We start from the raw sequence: 25,757 nt of genomic DNA on the forward strand, positions 1-25,757 counted from the left end.
AGCTATAGATTGTGTAGAATAGACATGGATTATCCAGGGCAGCTATAGATTGTGTAGAATAGACATGGATTATCCAGGGCAGCTATAGATTGTGCAGAATAGACATGGATTATCCAGGGCAGCTATAGATTGTGCAGAATAGACATGGATTATCCAGGGCAGCTATAGATTGTGTAGAATAGACATGGATTATCCAGGGCAGATACAGATTGTGTAGAATAGACATGGATTATCCAGGGCAGATACAGATTGTGTAGAATAGACATGAATTATCCAGGGCAGCTATAGATTGTGCAGAATAAACATGGATTATCCAGGGCAGATACAGATTATGCAGAATAAACATGGATTATCCAGGGCAGATACAGATTATGCAGAATAAACATGGATTATCCAGGGCAGCTATAGATTGTGTAGAATAAACATGGATTATCCAGGGCAGATACAGATTGCACAGGAAAGATACATTTTGTTATGGGCAGATTTGGACTGTTTTGGGGTAGATATAGATTGTGCAGTATTGATATGGTTTTTACTGGAAAAATATAAACTACATAGGATAGATATATAGGATAACAATGAACAGGACATCATCGATTGTAAAGAGCAGTATCTAGATTATTCTAGGAAGATAATGAGTTGGAAGAAAAACAGACCAATATATTCACAGTATAAATACATCCTTATACATACTAAATGGAATGACATGCTAAATAACCCCACGTCTCAAACCTGTATAATATATTATCTTTGTAACTTGCATGACATCAAACAGACATAAATAAACAAATAATACTTTGATAAAGGAATTTCTTTTTTCAATTACTGTTTTTCTTTATAAAGGGACAGGTTTTACTTTTCAATTTATCATGCATCAAATGTAATATATAATTATATGACACCAAATGACTGTGGAAAGATCAGTTCACTTCATAAGTTGATCACATCTTGTCAATCCTTCAACATTCCAACCTTGTATAACCCTGAAATACCAACAGTCCTAACGACTGATTTTAACACTGATGGCTTCATGCCCTTTTTTTTTTTTTGGTTGACTTATTTTTTAACCTTGTGTTTTCAGGCCAGGTATGTTAAAATCCTGGCCCTTTGATCTTGTACACATCAAAAGTATGCAATACACACCTGTAAAGGTAATCAGTTGCCATAGTTACTAACAGCAACTTGTGCTATTGATGTGCCAGGGCCAAACATTCACAACCATAGTTAGCTAATAGGTAAACAACACAGGTTCTCAAAATCATTTATTTCATTACTTCTAAAAATAATTCAAACATTTTAGTTTATTTTTCTTAAAAAAAAATCATTTCAGATCCTAATAAATTACATCCTGAGTTTGAATTTCAGTATTTTTGAGATAACTTTAAGGTTTATAATATTGTTAAGTTAACTACACTTCAAATTTGAACACTAGGCCCAGACGTCTCGGTAACAAGAAAACTTCACCAGATGGCTGTTACGTTAGAGGATTCAAGCTATACAATGAAGTCTATATTTAATCGTAAAATGGAAATAGAGAGGACTTCGGTTTGTAAACAAAGTGATGATATATATATATATTGTAGTTGCTTATTTCAAAAATTAAGAGACAAACTGTTGATACACCAAAGGTTTGACAGGTAGTTAACTGAAAACTAACATTTCTTTCAATTCAGGTCACATTCCAGTTGCTAGTTTGGATCTTTTGGCCTAAAAACTCTGATTCAAAATATCACATATTCCAGTTGTCTTGCACAAAGCAGACAACCAAACTGATGAATCTGTAATAAAAACAAGACCTGTTATTCTTAGACGTTTTAACCATCTCTCTGTAGAAGCTTGACATATCTAGTAGGACACTGAATGTCCCCAGATATTACACACCATTACAATGTAAATACCTCGCTGTTCTGCTCAAATTTCCCACAACAAAATAAACATGATGAATCTTTCCGCTCGAATACTTTTAAAGTGTCTATGTACCGATATTTCTCTATATAGTGAATAACACAAACCTGCTTTTTTATTCATGGCAATTTGCCAAGTCAACTGACATACAAACCAACTTGGTGACAAACATTTGCCTGACCTTTGCTCATACAGCTAAGCGACAACTACTGTGTCTATTTTCCAGTTTCATTTAACCTTAAAAAACAGGTCGCAATGTAGTACTTTTCAATGGTTGAATGTCAAGGAGTTATTTGTCCTATACAACCAGTTTATACATTTTGATAATTCATATTTGAATGTTGAACATCTTTAAATAAAGTGTTTAAACTATTGCGTAGTTCATAAAGCATTTAAAATCAATTTTACTCCTGAAAAGTTGATTTAGGTTGACTATGGTACAGAACAAACTTGATTAACTACACTGAAACAATTGAAACCATATTCCATTCCTAGAGATGTGTTGAAGTTTATATGATATTGTGTTAGATATATGCAGATAGGTCTATATTATGATCTGAATGTAATATGTATAAAACTTCAAATTAAATTTAATTTATTCATTTAAGATAACAATTAAATTTAAAACAGAGGCTATGTGCAGGAAACAATATGCATCATGCATTATAGTTCATCCCATCTGCTTGTGAGTTTAGAAGACTTAACAGAAACCTACACCACAAGTTCTTTCCCACAGAATATATCAGACAGGATTTATAGCATTACAGAGAACAGAGCATAATGTTATTTAAACTATTGCATTTATAAGTCCATAGTAAAATGGGAAAGCACCTTGTAACCAATTACTGAAATTTCTTGGAGTCTTTCCAAAGCTTCAGCTATTACAGATACATTTATATAATACCTGGCTTCCTTGTAATGCTAGGCTTGCTCTGAACGCAGGAGGAAAATGTGTGTGATGCTCAGGTCTGAAGCTCAGCACACACAGCCTGCATTTCTGTTAACTAACCTCATCCGACAACCTCAAGATTGAAATGTGGTTATCGTGTGCACATTTGAATTGTCCAGAAGAAATCTGTTAAAGGTTGGGGTATGGGGATAAGTTACTGTTTTTCACTATGGCAACAAAATTTTCATGATGCTTTCCATGATATATATACATAGAGATTTGTAGACTGGTTATTTACTCAAGAGGGGTTTGTGATGGCCAAGAGGTTAGGGCATTCAAGGCCTACATGGGGCAGCTGCCAGGTACTGGCTGCAGGTCCGAGGTTTTTGTTTGGAACTCACACTTTCCTCTACCATCCAAACCTGGCATGTTCATGGATGACCCTGGCTGTTAACAGGACGTAAAGCCAGGACAAACTAATCTATTTACGCAGGACTAAACACTAACACAGGATCGAGTCAATAAGAACATGAGAGGTTAATCACAGAGTTAACAAGATGGTCCCAGGACAATGAGACTACAAAGAATAGTAACAGCAATATAGGACTGTTGAGGAACCAAAGTTTCTACTATTTTATCACCTCCAAGAGTTCAAGGATCACCACAGGCTGTGACTATTACTAACACAACATCAACAACACACCAAGGCAAACAAATAGCATCTCTGTCAAATATGAAACAGCTGACATTTCCACTATAAATATTTCTACATGTTAATTTTGATAACAGAACGAGTTGTCAATCAAATCTATCTGCCATAATGGCATGTATTCATTAATGTCTGTATGCTGGATCAAATTATCAACACTTCCAGCTCCCTGTATCTTCTTCTGGGTCTCATGTTAAAAACATAGATCTACTTTACTTAACCTTAAGTCAACGGGGCTAACAAAGCTTTTCATGCAATCAAAATTACTGGCTAAGTTGTTTCATAACAGAGCATTGAAGTAACAATTGTTCAGAATTCCCCTGACAGGGCTTCTCTAGCTCATTCTGCATGGTTCCACATTCCCTATCCATGCTGGTTAAATTTCCCAGAGAGCTGAGAAAAGGACAATTTTGTCCTATCATAGTTATGTCCTTGGGCAAGTCATTTTTTTTTCTAATTGCTCTGGGTGGCATATGATAGGACTCCTGCATGTTGTTCAGTGAGGTAGCAACCAGCTACTAAAAGATGACCTTACTCAAAATGACTTATGGGTTAAAAACAGCATTAGATATGCTTGGGCTTATCATCTGACATGAGCTTGTTGTCATATGCACGCAATCCAGTAATTTTTGAGTGGATAGGGACAGTTTGTTACATTATACTATTGTCAGCCCTACGGAACGCCAAATCAATTTTAAAGAAAATAGATTTCCTACACATTTTAAACTGTTTTTTTTTTTTTTTTTTCATTTTGAATTTGCACTCTTACACAGTTCAGTAGGGATTCAAAAGAGCAATACGCTGTATTTATCCTGCAACAGAACTATGGGGCAGGGGGCCAACAATCTCCAACAAGAGTTTATAACAAGACAAGGATTTAGCATTGAGAGTATTTCTACTAAAACTATTACCAAGCATCAGCAAGCTGTTTTTCGGTTTTTTTTTCTAATGGGAGAATAAACAAATTTTTCACTGCCTTTCATTAACGGGGATAGTCCTGAAGAAGGCCAAAAAGGCCCTGTATTCCAACATAAAGTTGCTAAAAACTGAAGCATTACTCCTCTGAATAAGAAGATATACGGTTTGATACAGCACATTTGTGTCCAGTATGTATGAATAATCAACAGTATGACAAGTGACTGTAATACATCCTACCCTGCTTAAGTTTCTCTTTAATCTATAGGAGCCCACACCTAGCCTAATTTGTACCTAATGGTCCCTGGGACACAGTAATTCACCATTAATTACTACTGGTACATTGGATACCAACACACCATTATTGTTCCTGACTAACCCTACATTACACAGGTATATATATGGTGTATAATGTTGATATAATGACTACTGACAGACCAGTATGGTGTGTTAAAACCATTCAACCAGACAAGACATCTGATGTTACCAAAATATAGGGGAACCTGTCCAGATCCACTACATGATTATACAAATTTAGCAAACCTGGCCAACATTCAGGTCCTCTGCTTTTTGTTTCTCTCATACTTTTCCATGCCTACCATATTTTTGTTTTATCACCTTGCAAACAGCCTTGCCAAAGGATGCAACCACCTTAGCAGAATTGGGTCCATTTTTCTAAGTTTTCTGGATAGTGAACAATCAACCACAGACCTCAGATCTTCACCTGAGTGAGTGAGAAATCAATGCCTCCGTCTACCTTCACCTGTGCTTACGCAGACCAACACTCCAACCCACAAGCTATTGCAGCCCCCGCCTACCTTCACTTGAAGTTACGTAGATCAACCCTCCAACAGAGTAGCTATCGAGGCCTCCGCCTACCATATACCTAAACCACAGTAAACACATGGATCTATCACATAAACTCTAACTAGGGAAGTTTGGAGTGTGACAGAATTTGTTACTATTCTACTGAAAATGAAAATTATGAAGGTGGAATTATTACCAGAAATTTTTTCTCTTGAGCATGAATCACTCTGTTGGTGAGATGAAAGGTATTATACATAGGGTAAAACCTGTAGGGAGATAGTTCTAATTTTTTGTACAGAAATGCCAAGACTATTTTATATAACTGCAATTTGTACTCATGTTCATCCTCATTAAATCTTATCTATTACAGAACAAATCCCTACAGCTATAATCAGACTTAAAATAAAAACACAGTTTAGAAAATATAGGAACTTTTTAACAAGCTAAATTTGTGTAAAGAAGGCAATCAATTATTTTAAAGCTTGCATATATAGTACTATCAGCTATCTACAGCTGTTAAGGATTGTGAAAAAAGACACATTTCAGAAATTCCTGGAATTTTTCACAGGCTAAATTTGTGTATAGAAGATAATCGATTATTTTTGTTACACCTATTACCAAGCCTTGTATACCTATGAAAACTGAGCCAAAATTGTCAATATTTAATGTCAAGTACCTTCAGGTAGGGGAGCAGTCAGGAGATGATACAAAAATCTATGCAACTGGATAGGCTTGCTTACATTATATGTATTCATGTCAACTCACTTGTAATCAATGCCCGTCAAATTAATATTTTCTTACATGGTACCTTGGTACCATGGTAAATTATACAGCAGAGCAAGAACAATAAATATAGAGGCTGCCCATCTACATTAGACAAGGTAGAATGTGCTTTCACTATACCACACACTTATAGTCACTACAAATAATGATACTTCGTACAGGTCATAATTAATGGCTGTCGAAATCATCAGACCACCATACATGATTCAGTAGAAGTAGGACTATAGGTAGATTGATGTTCAAAAAACATGCCAGTTTCCTTTATACTAGACCAGGTGGTAAAATTATTTGAAAAGCGTTATGTATGTTTCATGTGATAAGACAATTGTGTGGACTTTAATATCTATAGTGTTAGAACAATAACTTGAACTTTTATGTTTTGTGTGTTAGGACAGTTGTGCGAACTTTTAATGTTTTGTGAGTTAGGACAATTGTGTGAATGCTATTTTTATTTAAACCTTAAAATCATCCTGCATACAATTGCAAATGATGGTTCTAGATGATCTGTTTCAGTCACAAACACATGAAAGGCAGGTACTCGTAAAAAACTTAGTACCATCTCGTACGCTTCCTGTTTTTTTTTTTATGTTTTTTTTTTATCCTGCCATTTTTTTTTGTCCACATATAAGCCACACCAGTATATATAAGCCGCATGCCTGACTCACAAGGAAAACAGAAGCCGTTATAATCCAGAAAATAGGAAATAAAAGCTGCTTCATTATCTTCACTTAACTATTTGGTGAATATTTAGCTGGATTTATCACCTTGTTAACTTGTAGTAACTGATGAATGTCTACCATACTGAAAAACATAGGGGAGGTCCACCACATGCTATTGCAAAGGTAAAGTATCTTGCTACAGGAAGCCATAACAGCACAGCACAGAAAGCATTGTAATGTTGGCTTCCTGAGAAACACATACAATCTCAGGTAGGAATCAAATAACACATCTCAAGACATTTACACCAGGATTGAAATGTCTGAGCTGTCCATGCTTAAGTCTTCCTATAACAATAACTTTATTAGAAATACAGTCTTTTAATATATAGCATTCCTTTGAAAAAGGACAACCACAAAAATACATTTGTACCTTAAGCACAACATTAAACACATTGTATATAACTTTTTCAAGCTGTCAGTATGAGAACTTCAGCAGACATGGTTAATATCTACACATTTCAAGCAGTAGTAAATTATATTACAGTTGATTAATCCAGTGCCAAAATCTTTCCACTTGAAGATTAAATCTAAAAGTTTAACATATCCAGTTTGATGAATTGTCTGCCTGACCAGAATTATCATCAGACCTTATTTTATGGTGCCCCCTTTGTTGACGCTGATCACAGGTGGCATCAATAGTACCTAGTAAGCCTTGACAATGACACAGGATCACATTTCACCTCCCTATTCAACCCTTCTGTCTTCTCACTTGTCAAAGCATGGTCTCCACTACTAAGACATCAACTTAATATCATTAACAATTCAAGGTTATACATCGTTAAGGACACATACATTGAAAAAAATTGAAATTTTCAAAAAGTAGACATGTAAAATAGTATTAAACTGATAGTCCTTCATCCTAACATCAACACAAATCTTTATTATTCAGAGAGAAAGGTAAGTTGAAGTTATAAATGTGGATGAAGCCTACACAGATCACAGTGAGGGTCTTGACAGTGAAAACCTGATACAACAGTCAAGACTTCTAATCATGTAGTCTTTGATTCATTTATTCCAATCTGCCCTTGGAGGCCATAATAGAATGACAAAACAGCAGGTCTGATAATATCTAAAGATGTGAATGGGTAATTTACTATGAATAATGGGCTATTAAAGGCCATGAGTTATCTCCCTTGATGATTATTTGAAGATTATCTGGTACTACACTTCAATGAAAGATCACAAGGTGATTTCATTACTCTGTTGAATAAGGCCAGATTTAACTAACATCAAATATATAAAGAAATGAAATATGAAATTTAAGAATTTCTGAAGCCCAGCCCCTTTTACCCTTCTTTTAATTAACAGATTCTTTCTCAATTGAAAATAAGACTCCTTTCATCCTAAACCTATTAGAAAAAAAATCAACAAAGTTTGTCCCTTTTAACAATTTGAATATCATAAAGCTTACAACATTATCATAAATTAATAAATATCTCATTTGGCAAACACATGTATGAATCTTTTTTTATTAGAATGTGAAGCTTTCTTTCTTTATTACAGAATTGTGCCCCTTTTTCTTTCCCACTAATCACATATTCTGTATCTTCTTGTAATCTCTTTCAAATTTCTTCTGATTCTTTTACATAATTATGATACCATATCTGTAAACACATCTTTATGGAAGCTTCAGTCATGTATAAAATGTAAAAGACTAAGATAATTAATGAAACTTTTTCACCTTCCCATCAGAAGTAATCTGATCACTTTCTTGCGTCCAAAATAACAACCATGACGTAATTATATCATTATCAAAGCGGAGGAGTTTGATGGAGGAGGTAAAACTGGTTACTCTTCACTTTGAGCATGATTATAGAATTAAAATCCAACACAAAAATATGCAGTGAATGTTGTGGAGACAGGGATATTTACATGGTGCGAGAACAGAAACTAGATCTGCGAAGGAAGCTCCAACTATACATCAAAACCTTGGCACATAGGTCTAAGTAGAATTCCATTCGATGATTCTGCCATACTTCTTGTTTATCAAAAACTGTTTTTATAGACATGGACAGCACAAATCCATCTAACTTGATCAAAACACAAATATCAATTGGCCACTATACTACATCTATTATGGAGCCAATACTTCTCTATCTCAACTAATTAACACTTACATAACCCATCCCTGTTTCTATATTCAGTACTGAATTCAACTGACGCTAATTACATAACTTACTATTTTCTTCAACAAACCACACTTTATTTTGAGCGTTTACCAAAATTTATGGGAGCAGGGGGATTCTATCGGAGTCAGAATTTGACTACAATATTCATGTCTGATAAACAAAAATGTTCCAGTGATGGATTCTGGGTAAAACAATAAATCTTTGATACACAGGATGATAGTAATTATTCTTTCGGATGTGTAATCAACAAACACTGTATGACATTATGTGAGAAAATTGGAACAAACTTTTATTACAAAAACTCAATAAGCTGGCATCTGTTATATTACCATCCAGTTCAACTTTTCACTTTCACAGGGTAATTTTTTTCCCTTCTTCCCGTCTTAAGTCACAATCACAATACAGTAAATGCATAGATTGTAGCAGTAATTAGACTTTAGCACTTTTCACTGAAAACATTGTGCTCAATTATGACTACACTAGGTTTTTTTTTTGTGGATGAGCAAATTTATCTTTGTGCTAATATGTCAAAAAAAATTTATGCATTAAATTGATTGTGCCAAAATAATAACATTTACATTGATAAATCTGTAGAAGGGCTGGGTTGCTGTTTTGTTTTCCTCCTCTAGTGTAAAAGCAACATTATGTATTGAAATCTTATAATGTAAGCACTTAAAAAAGTTCCTATCTAACATCAATTATATTTTATATTACCTTGCAGTAAATATACATAAGGCAGACTTTAACTCAAGCAAATCAGTATATGGTATTGCATCTAATATTCACAGTGCTCTTGTAGAATATTAAAAAATATTCAACTGATTTTCAACGAGAACATTTTCCAATAGACGCAATATGTGTAAAAGAAAATGTCCACTTTCACTGAATTTCATCTTTCTCAAGATGATGTTGCTTAGGCGATGAATACTGAAAATCATATATATATATACACACAGAACAAACAATATTTATACTACTGAAGAAAAGACACCAAACAGAAAAAGTGTACATATTAGTAACAGAGAGTCGCATTCAGATATACAGGAGACTTACAGATAGACAACTTGGAGAATCAGATTTTTCAGCTATATATTAATTTTGTGCTTTTTCTAGAGGTTTAATTTTGATTTAAACTTGCAAGTTTTTAAGAGAATTAAATCACTTAAAAATTAAAATCATAGAAAATATTTTGTGATCTTTTTTTCTCAAAATTTAATAAATCCAGAAATCCCCCTCCTCTCAAAGTCTTTATAGAATCTGGAAAACAAAAATAGACTCAAGGTTTTTTCATTACTGGTAATAATGAATAACTGAAAGTGAAATGATAATTTGAAGAAAAAAAACTGATATTCTAAATTCTTTAGTTTTGTATAATGGTGATTAACGTACACCAACTCAATTTTATGTCAGCATCAAAAGACAAAAGGATCAAATTGGTGTTAATATTTGTTAACAAAAAAAAAGTTAGAAATCAACTAGTTAATAAAAAGCTTTATTTCAAAAAGTTGCAAGTTTGATTGAGAGTGGTTACAAATGGGAAAATTGTTATAAAGCAGAAGTTGGACCGAGAAGGTAAGAGGTTTAGATATCCTACAGGATGATAGGTACACCAATACAGATTTTCTGGGTCAAAAATTTCTTGAAAAAACCCTGGGTCTGATACGAATCATTGATACAAATCTGAAATAACCATAATGATACTTCATGATCTGCTTTTTGATTCATATTAGACACCACTCTTTCTCCGAGAGAAAAAAATTCTCAACCAAGAAAAATCTCAACCAAGTACCTATAATCCAGGGGAGATCACTCTAGGCACAGGAAGAGAAGACAATTTTTGCATTTTACTTACTGCTTTAGAGTCAATATCTATCAAGTCTCTCGTAAGATGTTCACCTCTCCGATTTTTCTGTAAAATATGAAATACAATAACTGCTATGATGCAAGGCCAATGCTACAAATGTCTACTACTTTCAACGCATGACACTGACCTAAAGTTCAATACTTTACAGTGACCTATGACCTTTGATATATGATGAAGTCCAATTAAACATGACAATGAATCACGCAGTCCAAAGCACAATCATGTGGGAAGTGAAAAACACACTTCAAATGGTTTGTGATTTCAAAACATCTATTCTCTTTTACTTTATATTGTTACACATGCTAGCCTGAGTCAGCAGTTAAATCAAGCATTCATTATATCCAAGTAAAATACCAGCTTTAGTTCTCTTTTTGTGAGTAAGCATCTGTATAAAAACAAAAATATATTGTTCGTTTAAATCTGTCAAATATATGAAACTAAAGAAAAAAATCATTGATACATTCCTTATAAAAACCAATTTTTTGCAATAATTAATCTTCCTTCTATCCACGTTCTGGACCAAGTATATCATGCAATGAACTAAATTCTATATTTAGAACACTCAAACATGCTGCATTGACTATTGCAGTTTTACCTGATAATCACCTCCATGTTGATCAATATACATATAATGGTCAATTGACATGACTTAAACATATAGACATAATAAACTTACTACCCTCTATAAGGACTTACTACCCTCTGTAAGGACTTACTGCTCTCTATAAGGACTTACTACCTTCAATAAGGACTTATACCCTCTATAAGGTCTTACTACCTCTATAAGGACTTATACCGTCTATAAGGACTTATACCTTCTATAAGGACTTACTACCCTCTACAAGGACTTACTAACCTCTATAATGACTTACTACCCTATATAATGACTTATACCCTCTATAATGACTTATACCCTCTATGACTTATACCCTCTATAATGACTTACTACCCTATATAATGACTTATACCCTCTATGACTTATACCCTCTATAATGACTTACTAACCTCTATAAGGACTTACTAACCTCTATAATGACTTACTACCCTCTATAATGACTTATACCCTCTATAACGACTTATACCCTCTATAAGGACTTATACCCTCTATAATGACTTATACCCTCTATAATGACTTATACCCTCCATAATGACTTATACCCTCCATAATGACTTATACCCTCCATAAGGACTTATACCATCCATAAGGACTTATACCCTCTATAATGACTTATACCCTTTATAATGACTTATACCCTCTATAATGACTTACTACCCTCTATAATGACTTATACCCTCTATAATGACTTATACCCTCTATAAGGACTTATACCCTCTATAAGGACTTATACCCTCTATAATGACTTATACCCTCTATAAGGACTTATACCCTCTATAAGGACTTATACCCTCTATAATGACTTATACCCTCTATAAGGACTTATACCCTCTATAAGGACTATTTACAAACTTGGTTCATTAATGGTTCTTATTTCTTTGCCAAGTAACATGCTTATTGAAGTCATGATACAAAGTAAAAAACCAAGGAGAAATGCCTCATGCAGTATTGTTGCAATTTTGTTGCTGGGTAACAGCATGTTCTATCTCTGATCCCCTATACTGTCCTGTAGTATTGCTAGTCAAAAAGTGAACCTTCTTTTCGTAAATAAAAATGGCTGATGCACTTTTCCAAGTTCCTATATACTCCAGGATATGATATCAGTGAGAAAATACAATTACAAAGTTGTCAGGTTTGTAGACGATGAAATCAGTGGAACGTGATTGAATGAAATGTCTGTGATCAATGTAATGCAAAATACAGACAGAACATTCAAGATTTTTACAGGAAAGATACTCAATGCTGAAAATTTTTTTCTGAATGATATACCTCTCATATCACAAAATCACCATAACTGATTAAGTACAATTGGTTCAATCAAGTACCATTCACTGAAAAAGATCTTGATGAAATTCAAGAGCACTTAGGTTAAATCATATTTTTTGCCCTCACAGAAAAAAACTCCATCTCTTTCACATAAAAATCAGAGGAAGAAAATTCACTAGTCTTCTGTATGATTTTCAATCTCCATTAAATGAAGCAACAAAAACTTAAAATTATTCAAGTTGAATCTTAATGGGAGAAATTGAAGAAATCCATTGAAAATGATAATACATCAAATCATATATATTTCACAAGCAATTCATTTTGGTGTTTATACCCGGGGAAAGTCAATCTCAAATTCAAATTCCTCATTGTTATTTGTACAAAAAATAACTGTGGATGGCATCCATGTCATGTTGATTCCGTTATCGATATCGGAGCTTTGTAGGATTCTTGTCTCTAATAGCTCATCATTCATGAATTTCAACCCATTTCTAGATCAGCATTTGTGACATTATGGAGATGTCAAACAAGTCTGAAGAGTAAAGTTCATGAAATACAGGATTCAGGAAATCACTGTGATTAACAGATGATTGCTAAACCTTTTTAACTTTGTAACCTTTCTGATGTAAAAAATACATCATATTCAAAACTGAAAATTAAAAATTTGAAGTTGGTAAATAATCATTAAAATAATGGAATGCTCACACCAGAAAATAATCATGAGACATTCTTAATACCATACTGATCTGGCAGTTCACCAATGTCTAGTTACCATTACTTGTATACCGTTATTCAGTAAAACCACCAATAAATCTTTATCTATTGTCATGTAATAAACCTAAGTCTAATGGTCTACTTGGGCTTACTGTAGGATAAATAGGGTAATAAGAAAAAGATTTAGAAGGGCGGCGTCATCAGGATAAATGCGGTATCTAGCACCCATGTTTTCAAGCATGAAATAACCACACTATAGCCAATATATAACACTTCTGCTGTACTCAGTGCTGAAAAACCAATATCCCAATATACAAGGCTGCTTGAAAGACTCATATAGTAATGACAAGAGGCCCTCTGTTTAACCCAACACAGGTATGACTTCATGTAGCTGAATTTCTGAACACTAAGATTGCTAAGAGGCTAAAACCATAAACACTTCATGTTCCTTATGGCTGTTTTGATGCTTAGCATGCTATTTACATTTTCTGAAGGGCTAGCCAGTTGTGGAGCATCAATCTGTTTTCACACATATTATATCTGGCAGCACTTCCTCCGACCAAACTCACAATTAACTAGTGTTTAACAGATTCCATCTGGAATATAATCTTATTTTTTCTTTCTAAACTTATTACATTACACTGTTGCAGTATTGTTAATTCAGCTAGTATTTGTTAGCGATCAATTGTTTTTAACACTTCTTCAGGTAAATTAACATTATTTTAATCCAAATTTTTGACAATTAAAAAAAAAAAACACTCAAATCAAGCAAAAATATTAAAATAGGGTTGTGATAGTTTCACCAAATACAATTTATATACACCACATCATCATACTATGTCTGGCTGGAAACTATGTGACACTCACAAGGTGATAAGGGCCCTCTCAAGAAGCCCTCATCCCCATCAGCACAATGACTCAAGTGGTGAAGTAGGAGTAAACACTACTTATACAATATCTATAATCCAGATTTCTATCACAGCAGTGTTGTGGTCTAAAGATTTTATGAATTTAACATTACATTTCATCACTATTTTTCCTAAATCCTGATTATGAAGACGGAAATCATCTACCACCTTGGAAGGGGCTGCTTCAAGTCAAGAAATTAAAACCACAAACAGGACCATAATGTGTTAAAAACATTCGTAGAGACAGAAATTAAGAATATTTCATTTGTCCAACCACCCTACCCTGCCCCATTTGTCCAACCGCCCTACCCTGCCCCATTTGTCCAACTGCCCTACCCTGCCCCATTTGTCCAACCACCCTACCCTGCCCCATTTGTCCAACCGCCCTACCCTGCCCCATTTGTCCAACCGCCCTACCCTGCCCCATTTGTCCAACCACCCTATCCTGCCCAATAAAAACCATAAAGATGACTAATGTTGTTTGGACCTAAAATCTGAATTCCATACAATAACAAGTCCATTCCTAATTAACCTACATGTTTTATGCTAAGGCTTGTGATTTTGAACTGAACATAAATATCTCCCAAGTCCTTCTGCAAGTCCTACAAGCCATGCATGAAAATATTGTGAAATCATCGGTACAGCATTGTCAGTGTCTCTGTTGAAGCCAGTACAACATTACAAGTGCCTCCGAGTATAGGGAAACCACTGGTGGATGTCTGGTGACCATTGATCAAAGATGAGACATTAGAAAAAGACAAAACAAATGTAATACATCAAATTTAATTCAAATTCAAAAATTGAACAATTGATTTCTAAAAACATTTTGAAGACATTAAATCTATCATGTGTTTTACCTTAATTTAAACAGCATCATATATAACAGAAGTAATTCACCATTACATGGGTTACCGTATTCACCCTGTTGAAAGACCTGGACAAACATGTTACCACTGACAAGTCAGGAGACAGGCTTAATACTGAAAAAAGCATACTATGATATTTTTGATGAGCAGCAACTGATATGAATTGGTTAATTACATTAGACACAGACTTGTTACTGGACAATGAAGTCATATTTGTTGTTCACTAAGCAGAAACATATCTGGGTGGAATAGAGTCAAATAAACATGATATTTGTTTCCCCCCTTATTTTCTCATTCTTAATCCATGTCTAATTCATGTGAAACTCTACGACTACTTTTATACAGACTTTCAGTAAATACAGCTGTAATACGATATTCCAATCCCAGATTAAAGAACTGGATTTTCAGTTACTTTGGGTTCCAATTTATTCTAGTGAAATATAGAACCAAGAATAATAGCCTTTAAACTATACTAGATACAAGTTTATTATAGCTTTAGGGTTACAGGGCAGATGAGATGGATTTATCCCAGGGTTTCTGTAAGTAAAATCACCAAGAAGCAATAGTATCAGAAACACTGTAGGTGTTCAAATGACTAACTCCTTTAATTAATACGCCTTGTGTGACATTTGATTTATTTGTGGAGTGAAAAATGTAATTAATATACAGTAAAATATTTCCTGAAATTCCCAAATGATTAGATCTTGTACTAGTAATTAAACTAATCTGTTATCTGGATCTAGGTTTTACTTGCAAACTAATACTGACAAAGGAGCCCATCATTAGAGAGTCCATGATGAGATAATAAGATTTAAGACATTAAGGGACCTGGAATTTGCAGTACACTATTTCTGTGTCCAATTAATGATAAGAGGAGTAGCATTCCACCATTTTACTGCCCTCGTTTACATGAAATAGATAGCATCATTTCCCCTGTAATCACACCATGCTAGATAATCAAGAAGGGGTTGTGAACCAGGTGCTTTCTGTGTGGAACTGATTACACAAATCTTTATCTTACAACATCAAACTCTACATGTACACCAACTCTATTAAAACCGCTAGAATATAATTCGTATCTATAACATCATGCTCTACATCAATACTAAAATATAATCTGTTTCTATAACATTACACTCTACATCAATACCAGAATAAAGTCTGTTTCAAAAAATCACTGTAAAAATATTACAATGTAGCCCATTAAACATCACAGGCTGCATCAATACTAAAATAGTCCTTTTCTAAAGCATCACTCTAAGCTTAAATACTAGAATATAGTCTGTTTCTTAAACATCAATACAGGAACAAGATTGTTTGCATGAGTGCATTCTGAATCTATTTTGTTTCTGAAACACCAGTCCCTTTCTCAGACATGTTTGGAAGGAAAGATGTTAAACTTCTATCACTAACAGTCTTTCCAGTTTTGAACTCCTTACTTTTTCAAGGAAAGGTCATCTTTACCAGTGGTTGGGTGATTGGACTGAATATGGTCCGTTTAATGATTCAGAAAGGTTAGGTCTTCCATATATTTATAGGCCTAGAAAGCAATTTGGCAAAACCTTTTATTCTTATATGTTCCAACTAAATTATACTAGATTTTATTGATTGTTTTTTTCGATCTAGAACTTGGTAAATCTGAGGTAGATATAGGGTTAACAAAGGTAAGCTAGTGCCTAATCGCATTACAAAGATAGTATCATTTCCCCAGGTGTAAAACAGTGGTTTTGATTCCAGAAGAACTGGGGTTGTCCTCTCACGCTTAATTACTGGTCATCCCTCCTCACAAAGTCTCACAATTACACCTTTCTTTTCTGTATAAAAAATGCATCATTTCTGCTTGTATTTAGGAAGACCCTGACATGTCTCCAGGAGTTCGAGGCTAATCCATGTCCTTGTCCTGGTGGAGACCCAATTACTGCATCAGTTATTCCGACATTTCTGTGGGATAACTAGTGGTTTGTCGACCAGGGTAGCTCTGCCTTCACTTAATCACAGTCTGAACAACCATTCCTTTTTCTGCCAAATCGCTTCCAGCCAACGTTCCCACCAGACAAACCTTTGGTCCAATTTAACAACAGTTTTCATCTGCACACACTGATCTCATATTTAAGCCAAGCATACATAAATATGCAATTGTAGTGTAAAGCCTGTCTTGTGTATTGTATCACATGTTTCTAGCAGTTGGACTATCTTCTTAATACAACAGTTTGTAAAAATGCCATCAAAATATCCTATCAAATCACAAATTTTCTGGTGGTTCCACAAACAAGACAGTTTTTAAAGGGAAGTGTATATTTTGGATTCTTCCCTGTATCTCCCATAGCAGCAGCAAGTAACATCATTATAAATATATATCGTCTCCACCAGTATATAACCCGTCTCATCCAAATACTACATACATTCTCACCAGTACACATTCTGTCTCATCCAAATACTACATACATTCTCACCAGTACACATTCTGTCTCATCAAAATACTACATACATTCTCACCAGTACACATTCTGTCTCATCAAAATACTACAGACATTCTCACCAGTACACATTCTGTCTCATCAAAATACTACATACATTCTCACCAGTACACATTCTGTCTCATCAAAATACTACATACATTCTCACCAGTACACATTCTGTCTCATCAAAATACTACATACATTCTCACCAGTACACATTCTGTCTCATCAAAATACTACAGACATTCTCACCAGTACACATTCTGTCTCATCAAAATACTACATACATTCTCACCAGTACACATTCTGTCTCATCAAAATACTACATACATTCTCACCAGTACACATTCTGTCTCATCCAAATACTACATACATTCTCACCAGTACACATTCTGTCTCATCAAAATACTACATACATTCTCACCAGTACACATTCTGTCTCATCCAAATACCACAGACATTTCCACCAGTATATGTTCTGTTTCATCCAAATACTACAGACATTTTCACCAGTATATGTTCTGTCTCATCAAAATACTACATACATTCTCACCAGTACACATTCTGTCTCATCAAAATACTACATACATTCTCACCAGTACACATTCTGTCTCATCAAAATACTACATACATTCTCACCAGTACACATTCTGTCTCATCAAAATACTACATACATTCTCACCAGTACACATTCTGTCTCATCAAAATACTACATACATTCTCACCAGTACACATTCTGTCTCATCAAAATACTACATACATTCTCACCAGTACACATTCTGTCTCATCAAAATACTACATACATTCTCAACAGTACACATTCTGTCTCATCAAAATACTACATACATTCTCACCAGTACACATTCTGTCTCATCAAAATACTACATACATTCTCACCAGTACACATTCTGTCTCATCCAAATACCACAGACATTTCCACCAGTATATGTTCTGTTTCATCCAAATACTAGACATTTTCACCAGTATATGTTCTGTCTCATCAAAATACTACATACATTCTCACCAGTACACATTCTGTCTCATCAAAATACTACATACATTCTCACCAGTACACATTCTGTCTCATCAAAATACTACATACATTCTCACCAGTACACATTCTGTCTCATCAAAATACTACATACATTCTCACCAGTACACATTCTGTCTCATCAAAATACTACATACATTCTCACCAGTACACATTCTGTCTCATCAAAATACTACATACATTCTCACCAGTACACATTCTGTCTCATCAAAATACTACATACATTCTCAACAGTACACATTCTGTCTCATCAAAATACTACATACATTCTCACCAGTACACATTCTGTCTCATCAAAATACTACATACATTCTCACCAGTACACATTCTGTCTCATCAAAATACTACATACATTCTCACCAGTACACATTCTGTCTCATCAAAATACTACATACATTCTCACCAGTACACATTCTGTCTCATCCAAATACCACAGACATTTCCACCAGTATATGTTCTGTTTCATCCAAATACTAGACATTTCCACCAGTATATGTTCTGTCTCATCCAAATACTAGACATTTCCACCAGTATATGTTCTGTCTCATCCAAATACTAGACATTTCCACCAGTATATGTTCTGTTTCATCCAAATACTAGACATTTCCACCAGTATATGTTCTGTCTCATCCAAATACTACAGACATTTCCACAAGTACACATTCTGTCTCATCAAAATACTACAGACATTTCCACCAGTATATGTTCTGTCTCATCCAAATACTAGACATTTCCACCAGTATATGTTCTGTCTCATCAAAATACTACAGACATTTCCACCAGTATATGTTCTGTCTCATCAAAATACTAGACATTTCCACCAGTATATGTTCTGTCTCATCCAAATACCACAGACATTTCCACCAGTATATGTTCTGTTTCATCCAAATACTAGACATTTCCACCAGTATATGTTCTGTCTCATCCAAATACCACAGACATTTCCACCAGTATATGTTCTGTTTCATCCAAATACTACAGACATTTCCACCAGTACATGTTCTGTTTCATCCAAATACTAGACATTTCCACCAGTATATGTTCTGTTTCATCCAAATACTACAGACATTTCCACCAGTATATGTTCTGTCTCATCAAAATACTACATACATTCTCACCAGTACACATTCTGTCTCATCAAAATACTAGACATTTCCACCAGTATATGTTCTGTTTCATCCAAATACTACAGACATTTCCACCAGTATATGTTCTGTTTCATCCAAATACTAGACATTTCCACCAGTACATGTTCTGTCTCATCCAAATACTAGACATTTCCACCAGTATATGTTCTGTCTCATCCAAATACTACAGACATTTCCACCAGTATATGTTCTGTCTCATCCAAATACCACAGACATTTCCACCAGTATATGTTCTGTCTCATCCAAATACTACAGACATTTCCACCAGTATATGTTCTGTTTCATCCAAATACTAGACATTTCCACCAGTATATGTTCTGTCTCATCCAAATACCACAGACATTTCCACCAGTATATGTTCTGTTTCATCCAAATACTAGACATTTCCACCAGTACATGTTCTGTCTCATCCAAATACTAGACATTTCCACCAGTATATGTTCTGTCTCATCCAAATACTACAGACATTTCCACCAGTATATGTTCTGTCTCATCCAAATACCACAGACATTTCCACCAGTATATGTTCTGTCTCATCCAAATACCACAGACATTTCCACCAGTATATGTTCTGTCTCATCCAAATACTAGACATTTCCACCAGTATATGTTCTGTCTCATCCAAATACTACAGACATTTCCACAAGTACACATTCTGTCTCATCCAAATACTAGACATTTCCACCAGTATATGTTCTGTCTCATCCAAATACTACAGACATTTCCACAAGTACACATTCTGTCTCATCAAAATACTACATACATTCTCACCAGTACACATTCTGTCTCATCCAAATACCACAGACATTTCCACCAGTACACATTCTGTCTCATCCAAATACTACAGACATTTCCACCAGTACACATTCTGTCTCATCCAAATACTAGACATTTCCACCAGTATATGTTCTGTCTCATCCAAATACAAAAGAAGTTTACACCATGGCATAGCTTGTTTCATTCGAGTACTACAGATGTTTCTATCAATTTACTGTCTGTTTCATTCTGGCATCAAATAAATTATAAACCTATGCAGAAATTTTTAACCAACCAATAACACAAATAACTTTTTTTTTCCATTTTTATTCCGTAAGAAAATTGTAGCGCTTGCAATACTGAAAATGTTGTTTGCATAGAGAAAACAACTGAATTATAATTTTTAGCATTATTTTCATAAGATGATTTGCACTGGTTTTTCATTTTAGTAGTATCCCTTAACAGAAGCTAATAAGATATGAAGCTCGGACTCCCTTCGTACCATCAAGCACTTTTCTGCCTAGTGATTCATAAAGACCCCACTTTATCAATTTGTAACAGCAAATTATGGTATTGTTCTGCCTCTGCTGTGAGCACCAACCCTATCAGATGTTAAGATACTAGTGAGTGTAGCACATTTCCCTGTTACATACTCACTATTCTATATATCAGTGCCAAGTACGGGTTATCTGTAGAAATAACTCTCCTAATCAAACTGGAGATTGGTTTGGACAATTTCACAAATCAACAGATCCTGGATCCTGCTAAGAGAAGTAACAAGAGGCTGTCATGGAACAGGAACAATATATATGGCCGTGTCAAGGTTACTGCTATCATATCCTTGATCTAAAGTAAGCATGTGTTTAATCATCTTATTGCTATAATGTAATAAATCACACTTTCTTTCCGGCATGAATCATCATGATTGACATTATTCTATTCATCTTTCTAAACATGATGATAGCAAAAATGTGAAACTGTGAGCCATTCGATACTATCAATATCTCTATTACCTACATTTGGTGTTGCCCTCAGCAAACTGTGAACCATTCGATACTATCAATATCTCTATTACCTACATTTGGTGTTGCCCTCAGCAAACTGTGAACCATTCAATACTATCAACATCTCTATTACCTACATTTGGTGTTACCCTCAGCAAACTGTGAACCATTCGATACTATCAATATCTCTATTACCTACATTTGGTGTTACCCTCAGCAAACTGTGAACCATTCGATACTATCAATATCTCTATTACCTACATTTGGTGTTACCCTCAGCAAACTGTGAACCATTCGATACTATCAACATCTCTATTACCTACATTAAGCATGGAATGTCAGATTGTATTTATTGTCAATATAATTGCAATGTGGGTGCCAGATAAATAAAAAAAATGTCGTCCATTAGGACATAAATGTATTAACATTTCAGATATCATAAATATCACCATATTGTTTTATCATCATGTTTGTTAAAATTAAATTAACATTAAAATTGCTTTCATCGCTATCATAACAGAAAAGCTTTTTGAAAATCATAATTTGATAAATAGTTGACTTAAAGCTATAATGATTGTTATCGAGGTGAAATGCAGAGTGTTGACAAGGCCAAGTGGAAAATGTTGACAACACGAAGTACAAAGTGTTGACATGGCCAAGTACAAAGTGTTGACAAGGCCAAGTACAAAGTGTTGACAAGGCCAAGTACAAAGTGTTGATAAGGCCAAGTACAAAGTGTTGACAAGGCCAAGTGGAAAGTGTTGACAACGTGAAGTACAAAGTGTTGACAAGGCCAAGTGGAAAATGTTGACGACACGAAGTACAAAGTGTTGACAAGGCCAAGTACAAAGTGTTGACAAGGCCAAGTACAAAGTGTTGACAAGGCCAAGTACAAAGTGTTGACAAGGCCAAGTAATGACATAACATTGGTCAACATGATGCCAAAATGACATGCATCCAGTATATAAAACCTTCTAATAGAGATTGAAAAAACACTAATATCATGACAAAAATAAGTTAATGATGTAACAGAACACTCAAGATGATCACCTTAATGCCTTCAGGTTACTGATATACACTACATTGTCAATATCTGTTTACACATTTATACCTGACAATAAGCCTGTGACATTAAATAAGCCCACCAACATCAAAATCTTTCAACGATTACAGAATTAGCCCACTTGCTACCTTTCCTCAATAGTTGTGTCACCCTCAAATTTTGATGCAAGCTATTACTAAGCTATAGTGACAGAATGATGATCAGATTAAATCCGTTATCTAATTGTCTAACCTCACATGTGTTACTGAACCTCTTCATAGTCGATCATAGGTACCTTAATATTTCCTTATGTTTTAGAAAAAATAAAAAATACATATTATATATCTTAGAAATGCCTATTGCCAGAGTATTCATTTTGATGCTTATTCTAAGTAAGTGAGGTATTTTATGTTAAAGTTAGAAAACAGGAAATATCACCACTTCAGAAAATGTATTCACTTTCTACGAATATTGAACTCAAAAGCAGTCCATTTTGCAATCAATTTGCTACATTGAAAACCATATCTAATTTTAATGCAAAATGAATTATGGATTTTAACTGATTTCCCATCAGTAACTAATGCATGTTACTTCTCAACTGTAAATTTTCATACTGCAAAAAAAAAAGGAAAAATTTTTCTTTTAAATCCCTAACGTATACATTCAAATTTATTCCGGTGTGCGTTGATCACACAAACATACTCCTTCTGTGTAAGATTACATTGTAGAACACAAATCTTCCTGCTGTTACATTAAACCTGGGCTCTCTGTGTGTTTAAACATGCAATCCTATAGACACCAGGTGAACTGTGACTAGATTTTTTGTCTTGGAAGAATTTACAAATTGCCTTAAGACCCAAATAACATTTACTGTGCAGTATTGCAAAACAGGCTGATCTCCATATGTATGTAATATAACCTCTAATATCCCAGCTACTTCCCACACACTCCCAGCATCCAGTCTTTTCTTTAACCTAGTAAAGGATTCTGCCATCTTTTTTTAAAGTAGAAAATCATGTACTATTCTATCCTTTTCAAATATGTTGATTATCTAGTTCCAGAAATTTCCTTTAGCAATGATTCTAGCAGTTCTGATTACTGAATGATAATACAGGCATCCAGCCCAGTTTTATATAATTTTGTGTCTTTTTGCATCTAGCTAACATGACAGCTGGATTGATATACACAGCAACAATGGCCTATTTCCAAAAACAATGACTAGATGCTTGATGCATGGACTACCAAATATGTGGTGGCAGAATTAAAAGGTTCAAATAAGAACAAAAGGAAGTGAACAATGACCCAAATAAAATGACTTTTTCCTAAGTTGATACAATGCCAATGGGAATGCAGGTCTAACTGTGAGGATGCCTTTGCATGCTGGACTAGTAACTGGTGGGCCATATATTGATGTTTTCACTGGAATCCAATACTCTTGACAACTGTGGGTACATGTGTTGGTGTGTTAGATTTAAAACACTGACAAGGGCTACACATACACAGAAACAGCCCTATAGAAAGAAACACTTCCAATTCCTCTCATCTTTACTCGCAGCATCAGTCTATTTTTATCAGCATCACATTTTTTCTCCTGATGTCCTTTGGCATCCATAATCTATCAACCTAACTTAACCTGTCTGCTTGCTTCTTAAATTGACTTCTTCCTTTTCCTAATGTGATAACAAAAGATGACTAGCATCTGCATTGCTTCTTAATCCAATGCATTTTGCATCAAGACATGTCCAAGACATACCGATGTTAAGTCCATCGAAAGATTACACAAGAGTGTTAGTGACCTTGAAATCCACAACCATAATTATCCTCTACAGATTACAAGAAAAGGTCAATTATATTCAAGAAAATGGTCAGCTAGACAGCAGAATATCTGTTGACAAGTGTTGACAACACACTGGATTGGCATGACTGATTTCTGAAATGGCAGTTACATCTAAATTAACATGACTGACTACTGCTCAGTGAAAAGGTCATTCCTTGTTAATTTGCACTTTATCAATGACACTCCAGATAAGTAAGAACTGGATTAATGACACTCCTGATTAGTGGGGACTGGATTAATGGCACCCCAGATTGGTGGGGACTGGATTAATGGCACTCCAGATTGGTGGGGACTGGATTAATGACACTCCAGATTGGTGGGGACTGGATTAATGACACCCCAGATTGGTGGGGACTGGATTAATGGCACTCCAGATTGGTGGGGACTCCAGATTGGTGGGGACTGGATTAATGGCACTCCAGATTGGTGGGGATTGGATAAATGACACTCCAGATTGGTGGGGACTGGATTAATGGCACTCCAGATTGGTGGGGACTGGATTAATGGCACTCCAGATTGGTGGGGACTGGATTAATGGCACTCCAGATTGGTGGGGATTGGATAAATGACACTCCAGATTGGTGGGGACTGGATTAATGGCACCCCAGATTGGTGGGGACTGGATTAATGGCACCCCAGATTGGTGGTGACTGGATTAATGGTGCTCCAGATTGGTGGGGACTGGATTAATGGCACCCCAGATTGGTGGGGACTGGATTAATGGCACCCCAGATTTAGAGGGGACTGGATTAATGGCACTTCAGATTAGTGGGGACTGGATTAATGGCACCCCAGATTTAGAGGGGACTGGATTAATGGCACTTCAGATTAGTGGGGACTGGATTAATGGCACTCCAGATTGGTGGTGACTGGATTAATGGCACCCCAGATTTAGAGGGGACTGGATTAATGGCACTTCAGATTAGTGGGGACTGGATTAATGGCACTCCAGATTGGTAGGGACTGGATTAATGGCACTCCAGATTGGTGGGGACTGGATTAATGGCTTTTCAGATTAGTGGGGACTGGATTAATGGCACCCCAGATTTAGAGGGGACTGGATTAATGGCACTTCATTATTAGTGGGAACTGGATTAATGACACTCCAGATTAGTGGGGACTGGATTAATGACATTCCAGAATAGTGGGGACTGGATTAATGACACACCTGTTTAGTGGCGACTGGATTAATGACACACCTGTTTAGTGGAGACTGGATTAATGACACTCCACGTTAATGTTTTCTCCTAGCTGTCTCGGTGATCAATCAACATATCAGTCGTGAGTCCCGTTCTCATAAAATTTTTATAGGACTCATAGTATTTCTTGAAATACTTAAAAAGCTTTATATTATGGGACCCATAGTTTTT

General features: G+C 35.1%; 1 protein-coding gene across 3 annotated transcripts in view; it reads right to left on the reverse strand.

Moving 5' to 3' along the window:
• LOC132557160 (uncharacterized) overlaps positions 1–25,757 on the reverse strand; it is a 61,253-nt gene that overhangs the window by 16,630 nt on the left and 18,866 nt on the right. For 2 of the 3 annotated variants that reach the window (XM_060221653.1, XM_060221651.1), the window contains exon 2: positions 10,709–10,765. The exons of the other annotated variant lie outside the window; for it this stretch is intronic. In XM_060221653.1, the coding sequence (XP_060077636.1) occupies positions 10,709–10,765 (57 nt within the window). The remainder of the gene's footprint in view (positions 1–10,708; positions 10,766–25,757) is intronic. 3 annotated transcript variants of the gene reach the window in all.

This window comes from Ylistrum balloti, unplaced genomic scaffold (genome assembly GCF_031769215.1).
Source record: "Ylistrum balloti isolate Yb309-2 unplaced genomic scaffold, AGI_CSIRO_Ybal_v1 Utg370634, whole genome shotgun sequence".
NCBI classification, from domain to species: Eukaryota; Metazoa; Mollusca; class Bivalvia; order Pectinida; family Pectinidae; genus Ylistrum; species Ylistrum balloti.